This window comes from Pundamilia nyererei, unplaced genomic scaffold (assembly GCF_000239375.1).
Source record: "Pundamilia nyererei isolate P.nyererei 1_Seehausen unplaced genomic scaffold, PunNye1.0 scaffold00006, whole genome shotgun sequence".
NCBI classification, from domain to species: Eukaryota; Metazoa; Chordata; class Actinopteri; order Cichliformes; family Cichlidae; genus Pundamilia; species Pundamilia nyererei.
Window position 1 is genome coordinate 3,106,967 of NW_005187407.1, and position 16,648 is coordinate 3,123,614.

At 38.7% G+C, this 16,648-nt stretch overlaps 1 protein-coding gene across 4 annotated transcripts in view; it reads right to left on the reverse strand.

Moving 5' to 3' along the window:
* The window catches only part of vps13a (vacuolar protein sorting 13 homolog A), a 43,130-nt gene that overhangs the window by 13,298 nt on the left and 13,184 nt on the right, over positions 1-16,648 (reverse strand). For 2 of the 4 annotated variants that reach the window (XM_013914580.1, XM_013914584.1), the window contains exons 22-55: positions 16,365-16,482; positions 15,877-16,021; positions 15,432-15,540; positions 15,157-15,332; positions 14,747-14,903; positions 14,531-14,610; positions 14,366-14,425; positions 13,955-14,153; positions 13,637-13,753; positions 13,361-13,464; positions 13,001-13,168; positions 12,477-12,784; positions 12,215-12,362; positions 11,914-12,085; positions 11,498-11,625; positions 11,140-11,366; positions 10,754-11,010; positions 10,267-10,451; positions 9,965-10,108; positions 8,975-9,184; positions 8,734-8,877; positions 8,543-8,644; positions 8,290-8,442; positions 7,944-8,202; positions 7,519-7,679; positions 6,147-6,250; positions 5,685-5,997; positions 3,793-3,929; positions 3,322-3,616; positions 3,100-3,204; positions 2,509-2,655; positions 2,075-2,206; positions 1,769-1,902; positions 953-1,021 (exon numbers count right to left, since the gene is read on the reverse strand). In XM_013914580.1, the coding sequence (XP_013770034.1) occupies positions 953-1,021; positions 1,769-1,902; positions 2,075-2,206; positions 2,509-2,655; positions 3,100-3,204; positions 3,322-3,616; positions 3,793-3,929; positions 5,685-5,997; positions 6,147-6,250; positions 7,519-7,679; positions 7,944-8,202; positions 8,290-8,442; positions 8,543-8,644; positions 8,734-8,877; positions 8,975-9,184; positions 9,965-10,108; positions 10,267-10,451; positions 10,754-11,010; positions 11,140-11,366; positions 11,498-11,625; positions 11,914-12,085; positions 12,215-12,362; positions 12,477-12,784; positions 13,001-13,168; positions 13,361-13,464; positions 13,637-13,753; positions 13,955-14,153; positions 14,366-14,425; positions 14,531-14,610; positions 14,747-14,903; positions 15,157-15,332; positions 15,432-15,540; positions 15,877-16,021; positions 16,365-16,482 (5,467 nt within the window). The remainder of the gene's footprint in view (positions 1-952; positions 1,022-1,768; positions 1,903-2,074; positions 2,207-2,508; positions 2,656-3,099; positions 3,205-3,321; positions 3,617-3,792; positions 3,930-5,684; positions 5,998-6,146; positions 6,251-7,518; positions 7,680-7,943; positions 8,203-8,289; positions 8,443-8,542; positions 8,645-8,733; positions 8,878-8,974; positions 9,185-9,964; positions 10,109-10,266; positions 10,452-10,753; positions 11,011-11,139; positions 11,367-11,497; positions 11,626-11,913; positions 12,086-12,214; positions 12,363-12,476; positions 12,785-13,000; positions 13,169-13,360; positions 13,465-13,636; positions 13,754-13,954; positions 14,154-14,365; positions 14,426-14,530; positions 14,611-14,746; positions 14,904-15,156; positions 15,333-15,431; positions 15,541-15,876; positions 16,022-16,364; positions 16,483-16,648) is intronic. The other 2 variants (XM_013914581.1, XM_013914583.1) reach the window with 2 other exon arrangements.

Below are 16,648 nucleotides of genomic sequence, written 5' to 3' on the forward strand. Positions count from 1 at the left end.
CAACTAATATAACTTTAGTTAAGGGAGCAGAGTACAGAGGCAAACTAGAATCAGAGCTCAAAGGATCTTTTTTATACTTCGGTTTATCTACACTCGTCCATCTGACCACACTCTGCACTCAAATGAACCATTAATGTAACATCGAGAACAAACCATGATTAGCTGCTGCATCGTTTGCATATTTAGTTAACTCTGGTTAATGATTGGAGACATCTTCGTGATATACTTGATCCTTCCTCTTGGCTTCGCCCACATTCCCTCTTTCATTTTTTTATATACCCACTGTTTTACTTACTTATGTGAATTGTATAAGAGACGCTATAAAGAAATTTGAAGTCCCACACCTACAAAACTGTGGTTTCTATAGGTCTCGAAATCTGCTGCCAGAGATCAGACACCTAAATATTTTTGGAACATCAGGTATTCATCATTCTATGTTAACCTGAGCTACGCTCCTACAAGTCAACATGCAAAGAGCCACGGTACCAGATAATGAGTCCGAAATTTTTCAAAGACCTAGCTCAATTATTTTTCTAGACGATGGCATTTTAAATCTAGCCTTCAAAAAATGATGTTAGAAAAATGTCTAAAAACACCCCTACCTTCTTCTATTTTTTTAACTAATGACAGACTTGAGGTTTTGCTAAACTCTTTCCACTGGATTTTTTTAGGCAAAGCTTAGATGATCCTGTGGGAGCTAATATGAAACCACCCATGCGTTACTCATAGTGCAGTTTAAATAACCAAATGTACTGATGTGTGTTTAAATTGTTTTTCTTTTACCTTTGTCAAAGTTTACTAGACTGATTACTTCCTATAGGAAATAACATTTCTCTGGTGATGACAATGTAACTACACTGATGGTTCTCTTTTGTAACTCCTGTTCCTCATTTCTATCTTTATTTTGAGTTCAGAGTTTGTCAGAGGAGTTTCCCTTTTTCATATTTTCTACCTGTCCTCCTCCACTGAGAAGGAGAGGTCAAGTATCTCGTCAGCCACCCACGAGGATTCTGTCCGGACACTGCATGACCCACAACACACAAACAAACTGCTATCAGCAAAAATAATCACAGGCAAGTATTATTAACTTAACTGTTTGAGGCAACTGGAACAGAAGAACAATATTGTTACTCAACAAATATGCAAAGACACATGTCAATAAAACATGGAAATGGAAATGTTTTGCGTGACGAAACCTGTAAAATTAATGGCTGCTGTTCATAAAACGGATAAAAACAAGACACAGAAATAACTAGAACACTAAGAAAAGGTTTTATAAGTACATTTGCCACAAAAATATCCTACTTCTGGATAGAGCACCTAATATTAGGGTGACTGTGGCACACACAAAAAATCTAACTGAAAAGAAACATTTTGCATTTTGAAAGTATTTCAAAAACACAGTTACAGACAACACCAAAGATCTACACTAATGCTAACAAACAGTATGACAGAATATTTTTTTTTAAAAACACTTTAACTAAACACTGAAAGTCCCTAGGAAACAGAATTTCATAAAAACAGTTTAAACCTCAGTGACAGGGGCCTAGAGGCCAGTTTGCAACCCTCTGGCAACCCCTAGTTGCTAAGGACAACCGGTTGACAAATGGTTGATGGAGGTTTTTGGCTGTAGCTGAGTGAAATCAGTTGCAAAGATAGTGCTCAACAAATACCCACGTTGTGATTGCTTTGTTCACTAGTAAGCTGTTATGGTTGCAAATGGTCTGAATGGAAAACACCTTTTAACTGTGCCCCTTGGTTCTCTCACCTCTGATGGAACTGAAGAGTCTGATTTTTAGTGTGGTTGATGATGAGGAAAGGGGCTGCGCCATCATGGTAGTCAGAAAATTGAATAGTGGCCGAGTGTTCCGACAGATTCATGTCTACTATAATCCCACCCGCCTACACAAAAGAAACAAGCAACAGTCTGAAAGCCGTAATACAAAAGGCATGTGTGTGAAAATCATGTTAATCACCTCAATTACACATTATGTAAAAAAACAAACAAACAAACAAACAAAAACAAACTTATATGCACACACAAATATTATTAACTATTTGCATTTCTGCTTACTTTGTTGTCCAGATGTAGCAATAAGCAGTTCTCTGGTCGTTTGAAGTCGATAGTCACTGGAGGCGATAAGGAAGCTTCTACTTTAATTTTAAGCTTCTTAGTGTCACTCTCAGGCCAGAAAGGGATGGCTGACTAAATGTGAGGGGAAAAAAACAATATGCTAAATGCTTCTTGTCAGATTATCAGTAGGTAAATACATTTTAAAACTTTATCAAGACATGATCTTTAAATAAAGCATTTTTATGCACAAGAAACCTTTAGTCACATTAAATTTATAGAAATCAATAAGCACGCATGTTCAGTTGTTACATCACACCTATTTATAAAGTTAAATGTAAGAATACCCAGGATCTTGTGTCTATGATATACTCAAACCAAAACCAAGACCTTAACCTGCATTGTTCAAAAAGAGAAAAATCTGAACAGGCTCTGACCTCTTCTGGTTTTGCCTCAGTCCAAGTTTCTTGCCCGTCTTCGCATATGAACACACTGTGCTTAGTTCTGTTGACCAGCATGTAGAAGGGCACAAAGGTCACAATGCGGGTCAGACTGAAACTGCTTGCATCGATCTTCACACCGACCTGAAATAAGACAGAGAATAAGACAGACATATTACATGAATACAAAAAAAGTACATATCCAATACACCTGCCTCTTTGGATCCTCTGCCTCCATCTCACCCTATCCCTCATCTACTTTCCCTCTCAACATTTTCACCATTCCACCTGCCTTCCTCTCATCCACACAAATGAATTTGGTCTTTCTCCCACTGACTATCATTCCTCTTCTCTCCATAGCATGCTTCCACCTCTTCCCTACTCTCATTGTAGATCAAAATGCCATCTGCAAACATCACAGTCCACGCCAACTCCTGCCTGACCTCATCTGTCAACCTGTCCATCTCCAGTGCAAACAAGAAGCGGCTCAGAGCCAATCCCTGACTATCCCACTTTTTCTTCGCCAACCTCTTCCTTTACATATTTTTTTCACATTTTTATATAAAGAGATAAAATTTCAAATCTTACCAGATAATCTTTGAATCTGCCTTTGCATTTCACATCCCCGTGGCTCCCAACTGTGTCCAGAGAGAATTCATCAGATAGTTCACTTTCTGAGATCATAAGACGAACCTGGGGGAGGAAATAATTTAATCTAATAAATGTACTGAACCACTGGGACCACTGTGAACAATAATCAAACATGTTTCTTTTAAAGAGCTTTCAGTAAGACTGACTTAAAATAAATACCTTATTGTTTCGCAAGAAGTACCGAGGCTTGAATGAAAAGAGCAACGGCATCTTGTAGTCCATGGGATGTTTGCGGTGAATGTCATCAGCCTTGTACTGCAACAACCTGTCCGTCTTATTTATCATCCAGTACGGTGAATGGATAGCAACCACCATCTGCCCCAGATCATATTTAACATGAACTGCTATATCCAGCTCAGCCCTCTTCCTCTCCACTGCATCTCCATCTTCGTCTGCATCCTCTCTTAGAGACTTGAACACAATGAAGGTGATCTCTTCCTGATCACTGTTGAGTCTGTACAAGACAATAATTGTTTGTTTGTATCAGAAATGTGAAACAATTTAATGGAGACTGCATGTCTCTCCTATAAATATAACTATGCATCAGCATTTTTTTGTCATGTTATTTAAGATCAACATACAATAAATAGAAAAAATGTGTCAATAACAAAAAAAGAGATTAAGTCACACCTATATACAGAAGACCAATCCTGAGCCAAGTACTCAATCAAGCGAAGATCAAGACTTGACTGGTTGATGACTCCAGTGTGAAGCTGAGCAGAGTGACCAGGGTCCAAAGTAGCCTCAGGTGCAGAGATTCCACTGTTCTGTTGAGCAACAGGATGAAGAAAACAAAAGGTGTCTCTGCATTTGAAACTTCTACCTTGCTGCTTTCAGTTCATGCCAACTTGTAAAGAAAATACAATGGTTGGGAAAAAAAAAGTCCCCAGTTACTTAAATTAAGATAACAGAGTTACATATTACACATTTTTGCTATATTTTTTTCAAGTATAAAATGAGACATTTTAAATATCTAAATGTGAGTGAATTTTCTTATCTTTCAGTTAAAATTTCTAAACAGAAATGCCAGCATTGGACAAAACTAGGTTTATTAACTATTGCTTGTTTTTTGGGTTTTTTTGCTGCATAGAGTCAACAGATTTTTTTCCTATTTTGGATTAATGGAATGAATATATTTACTTCAAGTTACCATGTAGGAAGCTGAAAATGTCATATATAACTAGTCTTCTGCAGCTTAATGTTACAGAAGTCTACAAATGAGGTGTTAAATACACACTAGATATTTGCTGTTGTACACAGTGGTCCCAGTGGTTCAGTACCTTAATGCAGTGGTTCCCAAACTTTTTTTGCTAGGCCCCCCCTTGTTTTACAAGAAAAATGTTCGCGTAAACGGCCTTTCGAATCACCGAAAACTGAGATTTTTTTAAAACTCCTTTTTTGCGTTTACGTGTGGACGAGGAATACAGAGTTCGTCATGCAACGTCAAAGGTATGTGCCTTTATTCACGTCACGCTGTGCGCGACATTATTGTTTACATGAGATGAATAGCAGAATGGCAGATAGAGACAAAATACTGTTAATCTGACAATCTGCAGGTTTTACACGCTTACATACACACGCAGTTACTGTCCCTCCATTTAGAAAGGCAGAGGCGTCACGGTGTAATTATTTTACGTGTAGTTTTATTTTATGTGTTTTAATATTCAACATTGCTATCAATACATTTTTCCAAAAATGCCTCTCTGTGCAAAATGGGTTTAAAAACATAAACAGCTGTGGGATACTGTTTGTCCGTGATTTGAACCGGGGAATAAATCCTGGCCGGATCAGCCTGATGTTATTTGTATCCCTCAGTAACTTTACTGCATAAAGAGCTAACATCTCCAAAATGCCAGGAGTAGTTAGTCATTATGAGAAGTGTTTGTGAACTAAAAATCAAGAATGTGGGATTCTGTTTGTCCATGATTTAAACAGCCCAGCGCTGCTCCTGACGCAGGGAAAACCAATTCTGCAGGTGAGACCTACCTCGGCACTTATGCAGGTGAAACCAAAGGGAAGATATGCTTCACCATATTTTCTAGTCTTTGGCTTAGAATGAAGTTGGTTTGGAAACATATTCAGCTATGCTTCATTTCCTGCTTTGCGTTTGTGTAGGCGCCCCATACCGCGCCCCCCCTGCAATGGCTCTGCGCCCCCCCTAAGGGGCGGGCCCCACACTTTGGGAAGGTCTGCCTTAATGTTTAAACAGTTACAAAATTAAGTAAAGTCATGCAGAGCAATCCCTGCTTTAAAAAAAACTAATGATAAAAGTACAAACATCCAATACATAAAGCAGTATTATCCACATATGCCTAAGTAATGTGAATGTGCTGGTCTCTGACTGAGGTCCTATGGTAGCATTACATAACAAAGAACACTTCCCACTTTTAAACAGAGCAAATACAGCTGTAAAATACACACACTATTATTTTATTGAACATTTACTCACATAAACCCACTTTGTATGTTACTTTTCAACGTTTAATGGACTAGCTGAGTACAGATTATTACATGCATCCTACCTTTAGACTGTAGGTGATGGTGTAAGGCAGAAGGTTGCGTAGCAGGATGGAAGGCCACAAGTGAAGCACGAAGGGCACGTCAAAATTCTCCCCAACATCTCCGGTCTCTTTGCACGTCACTGCATCTTTTAATGGCACAATGTTGATGGTCATCACACCACCTTGGTTTCCACGGCGACGGCAGATTTGCTGTAGGCGTTTCTCAGGCTCCAGGTTGTTAACGTCCTCGTAACTGAAGCCTTCTGAGCAATCATACTGCTCACCCTGACTATCATCTGTGCTCTCTATTACTGGCTGAAGGCTCAGCTCAGACCTGTTTGGAGGGTAAGGGCAGTAAAGGTTAGAGGTTATTGTTTTTTGTTGTTGAACAGAAAAAGAAAAGATCTGAAAACATAAAACAGAGAGTGAGTGAGTTAAGTTGTGTGCGTAAATACGTGGGCCAATTTAAGCATTTGCTCCTACCTATACGAGTCCAGAGGCACACAGAACTCCTCGGCAGGGAGGGCAGTACCCAGAAGGGTTGGTCCTTCAAAAACGTTGAATGGTATTGAGAAATGATTGATGAGCTGCGTAGTAAAAAACAAAAACAAATTACTGGTTACTGACACTTGAACTTAATCTGAGAGATCTATCTGGGCATATTGGCTTATATAATAAAAGCTACTTATTGGGAGTTCCCACAATGGGTAGCTTCCTAGGCTTAATTTAGGAGATTTCTAAACTGAATATGCTTCCTGATGCAACCCCAAAGACATTTGTGTCTCCTCCCGGGATTGAAAAGAGGATCTTTCGCTTGATAGTGAAAAACTAAGAGACAAAGACTTCACTGCGGAGCCACTAAATTGTTCAAAAATGCCATAAATTACATTTAATGATTAAATAAAGGATAGTTGAGTGTCTGGAACATTGATCTCTGAGGGTGCAATTCTAAACTCTAACACAATATATGCCACTCCCTTCAGAGAGCAGTACAGGGTCTAAAAGAAAGGAGTGGGGGGGCCCTTAATGCAACTAAATAATAATAAGGTTCTTTGGCCTTCAAAGCAGAGTTTCAAAGTCATTTCTGACATTGGTAAAAGGACAGTAAGAGGAAGAGACAGACCAAAAAAAAAATCAAAATCACTGAACTTGACTCTCTCTCTCATATTATATATATATATATACATACATATACACATATACATATACACATATACACATATACATATATAAATTTCAAATGTGAAATGTTGCCCACACAGCCATCTCCAGGGTTTACAGATGAGGTGTGGAAAAGAAAGTTCCCTGGGCAAAGGTGCCTTGTTGATGTCAGAGGTCAGAGGAGAATGGTCAGACTGCTTCAAGGCAACAGTAGCTCAGACAACTTGATACAGGTAAGATATGCAAACAGCATCTCTAAATGCAGCCACGCAGAACCTTGAAGCAGATGGGCCACAGCACCAGAAGACCATACTGGGTGCAGGTTCCAGCAGGATAATGTGCCATGTCCAAAGTTCAAATAATCTCAAACAATATGGACCAAAATTTTAGAGGACTATTTCGAGCACCTTGGTGAATCTGTTCCAATATTAAGGCATTTATGAAGCGAAACAGAGGGACCAACCTGGTACTAGCATGGTGTACCTAATAAAATGTTTATTAACATGGATATCAGCAGCAGCTACCCCCAAACAAAAAGCTGGAGTGCATTTTGAAAAGAAAGTTTTTTTAAATGACTTTTATATAAAAAGGTAACTTTAATTACACCGAGTTTGTAATTAATGTAATTTGAGAGACCGCTCACTGTAATTACACGGGGTGATATACACATGATGGGAATGATCATCCTACATACCTGGAAAGGAGAGCGGATCTTGATGTACTTGCTGCCTTCTACAGAGGAAATCTGACAGACCAGGAAACGAGTGACTCCTGAGTTGTTGTGCATTACACTGTACATTCCACGGCCCACTTTGATCAAAGGGATCACACTGGCTGAGGTGTGACCATCTGGAGCTGGAAAAAGAAAGAAAATAGAACGTACAGGCTCTTTCTGACTGGCATGAAGTTTAAAATTTGGTGACTGACAACAACAACAACAACAATAACAAACACCGTCAGATATACTCTTAGAGAATAGAGCACAAGCTAATTAGAAAATTTAAAGAAAACACATAAAACATATATGTTTATGTTTTATCTTTGTGTAATTGGAGATAACTGTAGATATATCATAGCTGTCTGTTTTCAGCATAACCGTGATAGTAAAGTATAACTCACTAGGCTGTATGTAATAGTCTTTTCCACTCAAAGAGGTCATTGCTGAGAAATGATCAGTGTCTGTTGTGGTTGAATAGTCCATTCCGAGGGATTCGCCATTCTGCAGCTTCACAGTGTTAGCGATACTCTGCTGTCCAACAGGACAAAACATCTCACTGTAGCGCACAGAAACTGGTAGGCCAAGACGGTTTTTGACTACAAATGGAGCTTCATCCTTTTGAAAACACTCTGCTGTCTGTTTGGCAGCTTCAGCAAATGCCTGGAGAAGGACAAAAACATGCATATCACACATCGATACACACCTCTAGACAGGTATTTTCTGTCAAGCCTTTGAAAGACTTCTTACAGTGCCCAGGTTACTCAGCATAGCCAGTCCACATTTGGAAAGTGTGATGTTGAGCTGATCTTTACTGTCGATGACAATGACTGTCTTGTAGTCTGGGATATTGGAATCCACTTCATCTGACATTTCTGTGTACTTCACAGGTTTCTTTTTCATCTGGTTAGAGGACAGTAAAGTATTAGACACACCATGTGTATTTTTAAGCATTATTTTTAAGAATGCTATATGCATGCAGAATGCAAGTATACATGAGTACCTTCAGTTTCAGCACCCATGGTCTGAAACCATCTCTTGTCTCATCTTCTAAGGGCTCCAGCAGTGGCTCCCACACTCCCATCACTTCATTATAATAGTGAACCTAAAAATAAAATGCATTACTAAATAGAAAAAAATTCTGAACAGCAGACAATTTATTAAAAGAACCACATGTCTATTGGTTTGTGTTACCTCTAGGGTAAGCTGACTGTATAAGTTAATGAGCGTGGACCAGTTCTCCACATCTCCCTTGAAGGAGGACTTTGCCAGAAGCATGGGGATGGTGCGATGTCCCACTCCAGCCTCCAGAGTCACACAGATTGATCTGATGTTCACCTGCAATTATTTTGCAAATTCAAATCATAAGTTATTATATGGCAGCATACAGTCAGCTTTACCATATTATAATTTCAGCCAAAATGCTAATAATTACCTTTAGGGACTCTCCCTGTGGTATTAAGCAGGTCACTAATTTGGTGTCTTCATCGTCATCTTCTTCTAGGAACCAGAGTTTGAGCTCCTTCCAACTCTGCTTATCCCACAGGTTCACAGCAACAGGGCTGTCCAGCTTCTCAGGGGTCTCTGCTGTTGGAGTGAGTGCTGACTGGATAGTAATCACGGTGTTGATTATGACTGGAGATACCTGTGCATGAGTCAGACACATGGGAGATAAAACTTAAGGTTACTTGCATAAGCCTGGCTCAAACAAGACGTGGCAAGCAGCAACAGCAGCCAAGTCAATCAGGTCCTACAGGAATGACAAATCACACCAAACACATTGCTGTATGGCTAAGTGGCATGACATTGTGGCCTATGATGAAGACTTGGGTTCAGGATTAGGTGGAAAAAACAAAACAAAAAAAACAAAAAAAAACCCCAGCTTGCGCCAGTGATGGAGAAGTTAGCTAAACACTCCTGTCTATTGAGAATTAAGCTAGCTAGCCCATACTGGATGTTGAGACATGTTGCTACGCCAAGATATTTAACTAATGACTGCGTAGTAGGGCAAGCTACTTAAAGTTAAGGGTTTCTGCCCGACAGAAATAAATTTGTTGCTTTTAAAATTTGCTTTCATTTGATACAATTTTTATCAACACGTGCAGATACAGTCCTGTTAGAGCAACAATAATATGCCCCCTTATTATATCCATTACAAGGAAACAAAAGTCTGAAACGTTTTTTTTTATCAAAAAACTGTATTTCCAAGGTAACACACTGCTGTAACCAGATGTAGGGATTGACTTTCTGTCTCATTTAATTAAGCATGCATACAAGGCAGTGGTTTAACCCCAAAAAGTTCAAATTTTTAAAAAAAGGCTTTCATTTGCTAACAACAAAGAAGCTGGAACTGCAACAAAAACACAATCATTTCAATTTGAAGAACAAAATATGCGGCCACATGTAATATTAACAAAACAAATACCTTAAGTGAGAGAGCATTGATGGTGACCTCCATAGCCTGAGGGGAGGTTGGAGACTGAGTACTTTCGAAGTACACCTGACATGGCTGAAGCACTGTAGTCACATTGTTTCTCCTCTTTTGTCTTAAGAATGGACAGGCAACAACCTACAACAAAAGTGATCAGTTTAAAAAAAAACCCCAACCTAATCATATTTAATTTTAAATATATGTGTTAAGGAATATTAACATTTTCCTCTGGATACATAATTTTGAATTCTTTGAACATGCAATTCTGACTACCACAATACATTCCAAATATAAACCTTGAGGTCCTTGATAACAGCAGTCGTCCGTGATCCTTCAGCACCATTTTTCATTACGAGTTCACAATATGTGGTCATCACCAGAGCTGGGGCGTCATCACGAGTCAGGTCAGCTACAAATACAATCTCTGGGTTTCGCACCACAACATTCATTTCAGTCTTTGTTACCGTGGCTGTAGCTGTAGCTGGGAGGCACAGAGAGCATTAGAGTAAAACTTCATGTTAAATAATTAGAATACGCCAGTTTAACTTGATAATCACAAAACTCATAATCTAGACTCACTATATAAATGTATATAAAATCTATATTATCTTAAAGCATCTATAAAATGTTGTATTGTAATGAAATAGTCAAAAATGAAAGTTTTATAAACATAAGGCAAAACAAAGATGGGAATAATTTGGCAGTTTAAGCTTGTCGATTAAGAGAACTGACATGATTTCGGTTAACTAGATTAAAACATTAAAACTGATAAAGTCAACTCACCAGACTCTTTAGATGTGACCGATGAGTTAATGTTCTTCTTATCGCCAGCACCAGTACTGTTCTTGGGTTGTGGCACTTGGGCAAAACCCTGCTGGGTGGCCTTAAGGAAGATATCGGCCACCGTGAGCAGAAATTCCATGCTTGCACATAGATACACATCCTGCACCACTGTATCTAAAGTGGTGCCTTCACGGGTTTGACGATAGCTCACTTCCACCATGTTGTTCTGTTCTGCACCAGGACACATTGCCATCATCCTAGAGAAAAACAAAATAGGACTATGAGAAAAAAAAAGAGTGAACACAATAAAATAATTTACTTTACACTGATCCGTCAAGACATGGCTTTTTTGTGTGTGTCACTAGCTTTATAAGTGGTAGCCGTACCTTGGGGTGATACTTTTGGCTTTTGGCCTCTTGTCGTCTAGAAGGCATTCAGCAAGTTGTACTGAGGCCTTCATGGAGCTGTCGGAGTACATGTGGACAGAGGTGGAGATGGTGCCCAGAGTAAATTCTGCTAGCTTCAGCTGCTCATCATGTGGGTCTGACGGCTCATGTTGTGGGTGTGACTGGTCATGATGTGGACCTGACAGCTCACGTTGTGGTTCTAACTGCTATTAAAAACAGAAATTACACAGACTTTCTTTACTAAACGTGCCTCACAAAATACAGACTGACAAGTCTAATTCTATGATGTAGTTATGACTTGTGTATGTTTGTACATATGTAACAGACTTGGCATTACCTTATCCTCATTGGAGCTGTACAGAACCACAGTCAGTGAGTCAAACTTGAAGTTTAATTTCAGCGTGTTCTTTCTCAGCTTGCTGTTTTTCTGTGTCTCTACAACAGCAGCTGTCACCACTGTGTTACCTATTAACAGCATAATCAGAGCGCAGAGTTCAGATTAAAAGACAAGCTACTGGATTTTAGTCAGAATTGTGCACTAATTAAGGAGAACATGTTTCAGATTTCATTAGCTACATAGTTTTGTGTAAGTATGCCCTGTCAAACAACAACTCATCTGTTTTTTGTTTTCTGTTGGGTTTTTTTGGTAAAAAGTTATCTGACCAGGCTGTTAAATCATATGTCTATATTTAAAGCTCTACCAAACACACATAACCATATCAAACATAACCATATACAACAACAACAACTTACTGCTGGGTGGTCCAGTGGTGCCAGACTCCTGGGAGTCTTTGTTGGATACAGAGTCAGAGGACGGGTCAGTGGCAGGCAGAGCAGCTGGAGGTGGACCAGCATCAGACTTCTCTGACAGGTTCTCATTCAGAGTCCTCAGGACAATGATCATGTCATTCTGGCATAGGAGCAGCTGTTGGGAACATAGAGAGATGATTTTGATAAAACAATTTTTAATTCTCAATATATGCCTCTACACAATCGTGGGATTAAAAATCAAAAAACAAACAAACAGGTAAGAAATATGAATATATATACTTACACTCATGGGCTTTAGATGGACCCCAATATCTATCTCAGGTATTTCGTGGTACCAGCTGGAAGATAGATTTCTACGGATTTCCAAGTCTAGGCTCACTGGCTTCAGCAGTTGGATCTCTTCTTCAAAACGTTCATTTTTAAATTTGGCTCTGAAAGGAACAAAAACATAGATTTACAAAGGTCTGTCGGAATACTGCAAATTCTAATCAATCACAAACACAAGCATGCATATTTTTTAAATAATACCTCCCACAGAAACTGACCTGAACATCTTAAGGTCAGTCAGTCTCACAGTCATTATATCCACAACAGGTGGGATGCTGGCATCTGATTTACAGGGTTGCTTGGCAAAACGATTTTTGATAGAAAGCAGACCAAGGTCAGCTACAATGCCATTTGATGAAGAGGAGGACTGGGGGAGGAAGATGATGGGTGCATTGAAGTGGACATCAAGAGCGATCCGAGTGGTCCGTTCAGCCAGTTCTTTCACGCCTGATGCTGCTTTTTCTGCAGCCTGAACTGTTACCTCAGTTAGTGCCTCTTTAGCCTCCTGGAAGTTATTGACAAACTCCTGTAAGGAGATGAGGTGGGGAAAAATATTTTTGGAGAAAAATTAATAAGATCAAGTTGGAATGCAGAAATATACAGAGGTAACGTAAATAATTATATTTATAATTATAATTTTATTATTACCTTATCTAATAAATGAAAACACCACTTCAGTTTTACATGTGATAAAAATTGATAAGAGCAACAGATTAATTCTGCCCAGAAATGTGATTCTTACCAGTATAGATGAGAGAAACTTGTTGAGGAAGATGACCTGAATGCAGCCCACACTTAGTGTAACAGTAGTGTCAACGTTAGACATGTCCAGATAGGCATCTCCTTCAGTCGCATCTGTATAGTTTACCATGTGGAAGTGAAACACTTCCTTATCTGCTATGGACACAGCCTAGAAAAAACAGAGTGGCACAGAAAAAGTTGTTATTCAGATTTGCCTGTGCCACATGATCAGAAAGTGACACAAAACAAAAACATAACAAATGAAGACCAGAAACATCAATGCGGGAAACAATGACCATTTCTTTTGTGTGTGTTTTTTTAAGTACAATGGTAAACATTCATAAGCACTAGCAGTCGGTACCTTTTTGTAAAAAGCTTCTTTGTTACAGTCCAGAATCACAATGTTCTTCAATTTGGCCGAAACCTCCATCCCCTTCTTCCTCATCAGGACCTCGGAAACCAGACCTAGACAATTACGAAAGCCCCAAGTTGTACAATGAATTGAAGATTTGACTAGAAAAAGTTCATTAGAAAACTCTATATACAGCAGAGTATAGCAGAAATAATAAACAATTAATAAATCCTATTGAAAGCACTGCCAGAGTACCTAGTACACAGAAAACTCTTTCTTTCATACCTTCAATACTGATCTCTGAGATCCTGGCCTTCTGTCCTCGAATGAAAACTTTAAGGCAGCGGAGATCAGTTTTGATATGCAGATTAACCACATCTGCAAATTTTGACCTTTTTGAAGCTGGGGGAAAAAGGTGAAGGACAAGAAATAAAGACATTACCTGTGAACAGCTGCAAAAAAAGGAAATGTATTTCCAGTGTAACATTTAACCTTTGATACTGCTCTGAAAATCTGTTTCATTAACTGTGAAATATCTGCTCTAGTAGTACAATGTTCTCATAAATGGTGAGACAATAACAGCGTGCAGATAATATCAGTTACGTTTTTTCTTGGTTACAGCAGTTTCCTCCTTTTTCTCTTCCTCCTTCTCTGCTTCAGCATCGTCTTCCTCAGGGATAGTGGGAAGCTCCTCCTGCTGTCCTTCCTTCTTATTAGATTCAGGAAGGAGCTTACTGAGGAAGTTCATGGTATTGAGGAGAGCCTCCGTATGGAGGTGAACATCCAGTGATGAAAAGGTCACCTGATGAAGAAAATTAACCTTTTTGTCTGAAATGATATTTTGATTCTTCTACCCATTATTAATAATTACTGTAGAAGAAACACTGCTGTTAACTGTGGCCTTTTTCATCATCTCTCAGCATGCCCTAAATAACATCATGCTATAAATAACAAAATGGGAACATTAAGTAAATAAAATAAATATTATTGCTAGGTTATTAACATTTCCCTCACCTTGATGAGCTGCTCAGTGTTATTATATTGAGACTTGAAGTCGGGACCATTCTTGTCAGCCTAGAAAAATTCATCCAATCTTTAAAATTAAGGTGATTTTCCACAGTTTTAAAATATTTATAGAAAATATTCTGAAATGTTTTCACGTAACATATCCCATATTACTTTGATATACTCCAGAGTGAGCAGGTCGACTTCTTTGTTGTCCAGTGTAGTGATCAGCTGTACTTGCTTGTCTTCAGAATCTGTGCAAGGAAAAAACAAAACATGCCTAATAAAAAATTAAGCAAAGACTGCCCTGATGATTTGCACATTTTTATTAGGATAACTGTAATCATCAAATGTTTAACAAAAATTAAGGCGTTGCTGGTATCTACTGACCCATGTATTCAGGACACTTGAGGCAGATCTCTCGCAAGTAGGTATTAGACGTCATGTCAAAGGTGCGCAGCTTCAGCTCAGTGCCCAGACCCTCTATATCTAAGTGGAGCACTGTAACCTCCATACTTCCAGACAAACGACAGAGCTGAACAGAAAACTGGACAAAGAAGACAGAGAGACGATGGAAAAATGGGAAAGATGATGATAAAGGTGGTCACAAAAATAAAAGGAGGTGGAGAAATTTAACTGAGGAATGCTAAAGAGAAAAGGCAGAGTTTGAATTTTCTTTTTCTTTTTATCTCACACAGAAATAACTAAAATGACTGATAACAAGGTTAAATAAAAATAATTCTTACAGAATTTAATAACTATGTTTAATTGTGCAGAAAGGGAAAAAAATATTTTTGTACCTCACTGATCTCAAATGTCATAAAGAAGTCAGTCATGTTCTTTTGTGCGTCTTCCTTGATGAGACTTTTTCTTTTGCTTGCATCGACATAGCGCAGCGGCATGGGATTGTCTGGAAAAAATGGTTTCTCCCCGATGGGAGAGCTGGGCGCATCATAGAACAGATCCTCCTCTGACCCTGGGATATAATTAAAAAAGAAACACAATCTGTGGTAGGAATACACACAGGATTTTTAAAGATATTTAGCAGTAGGACCAAAACAAAACTGTGTCTTACCTAATGAGGTGATGCTGATGGTCTCACATGACTCAAAAATGAGAGAAGAGCGTTGATCAAAGTTCAGAGGTTTTCTGGGAGTGAGATGAGGGGTGAAAGACTGCCTAGGCTAAAAAAAAAAAAAAGAAAATAAATAAAAACAGTTGTATTAACAGTGTTAGTAATAAAATCTCTTTACTTTTACTAGTCCGGCAATTCCACCTCAATATTCAACTATTTGTATATTCATTCAATGCAAAACCCTCAAGCCTTCAAATTTGAGATGTTTTTCTTTTGTTTGCTTGTTTTGCTTTTTTTTTTTTTTTAAATTGGGGAAAAAATGAACCATCTCAGCTGAGGCTTCCTTCTCATTAATAGCAGTGATCATCATAATTCAGTTCACCCAACTGTTGCCAAATTTTAGTGAAATCCAGAGAGGACCATCTCCATAACCCTCTGATCTTACCTTTGGAGTTGATGATGGAGCATTGCCACGTGTAGCAGGTTTGCTTTCAGGCAGCGGGATACTGTCCACCAGCTCCAGAACACTTCGAAGTTTTACATCAGAAATACGAAGAGACAACAGAGGAAGCTCTCCAGACATCTTATATCTATAAAACACATACACAAAGATGCAAACAAAACTTACAACCTGAAACTTAAGCTTACGTAATACTCTTAGCTCTGGTCCTTACAAGATAAATATTTTAAGTTGTGTATCTGAACCCGCACTATATTTATGAATATTTACTAGTGTTAGAATCCGTCTTCAATACTGCACTTTTTTTTCCTGTCTTTTCTCTTTTCTTTTTTTTTACAGTGAAACTTTTCAGGGGGGAGGGGGGGAAAGAAAAGTATTAATTTCTCCAAAGAAAAGGGTTAAGAGTAAGTTCAGATTTTCGTACAAAGATTTCATTTAACCATCAGTTGACTGTCAACCAGAAACATACTTACTTTGGCATGCGGGAGTCTTTGTTGATCATTGCCCTGCTAAAAACCACCTTTAGATCCACTGGCTCTAGGATGTGGAGGGGTGACTGTTTCTGTTTGCGGGCCTTTTTCCAGTTACCATCTATCACATAAAGATAAAGTTTTATTATTATTTGTTTTTACTGAGTCCAAACAGAGGCAGAGTAAAAACAAGAAATACAGTGGGGCAAAAAAGTATTTAGTCAGCCACCGATTGTGCAAGTTCCCCCACCTAAAATGATGACAGAGGTCAGTAATTTGCACCAGAG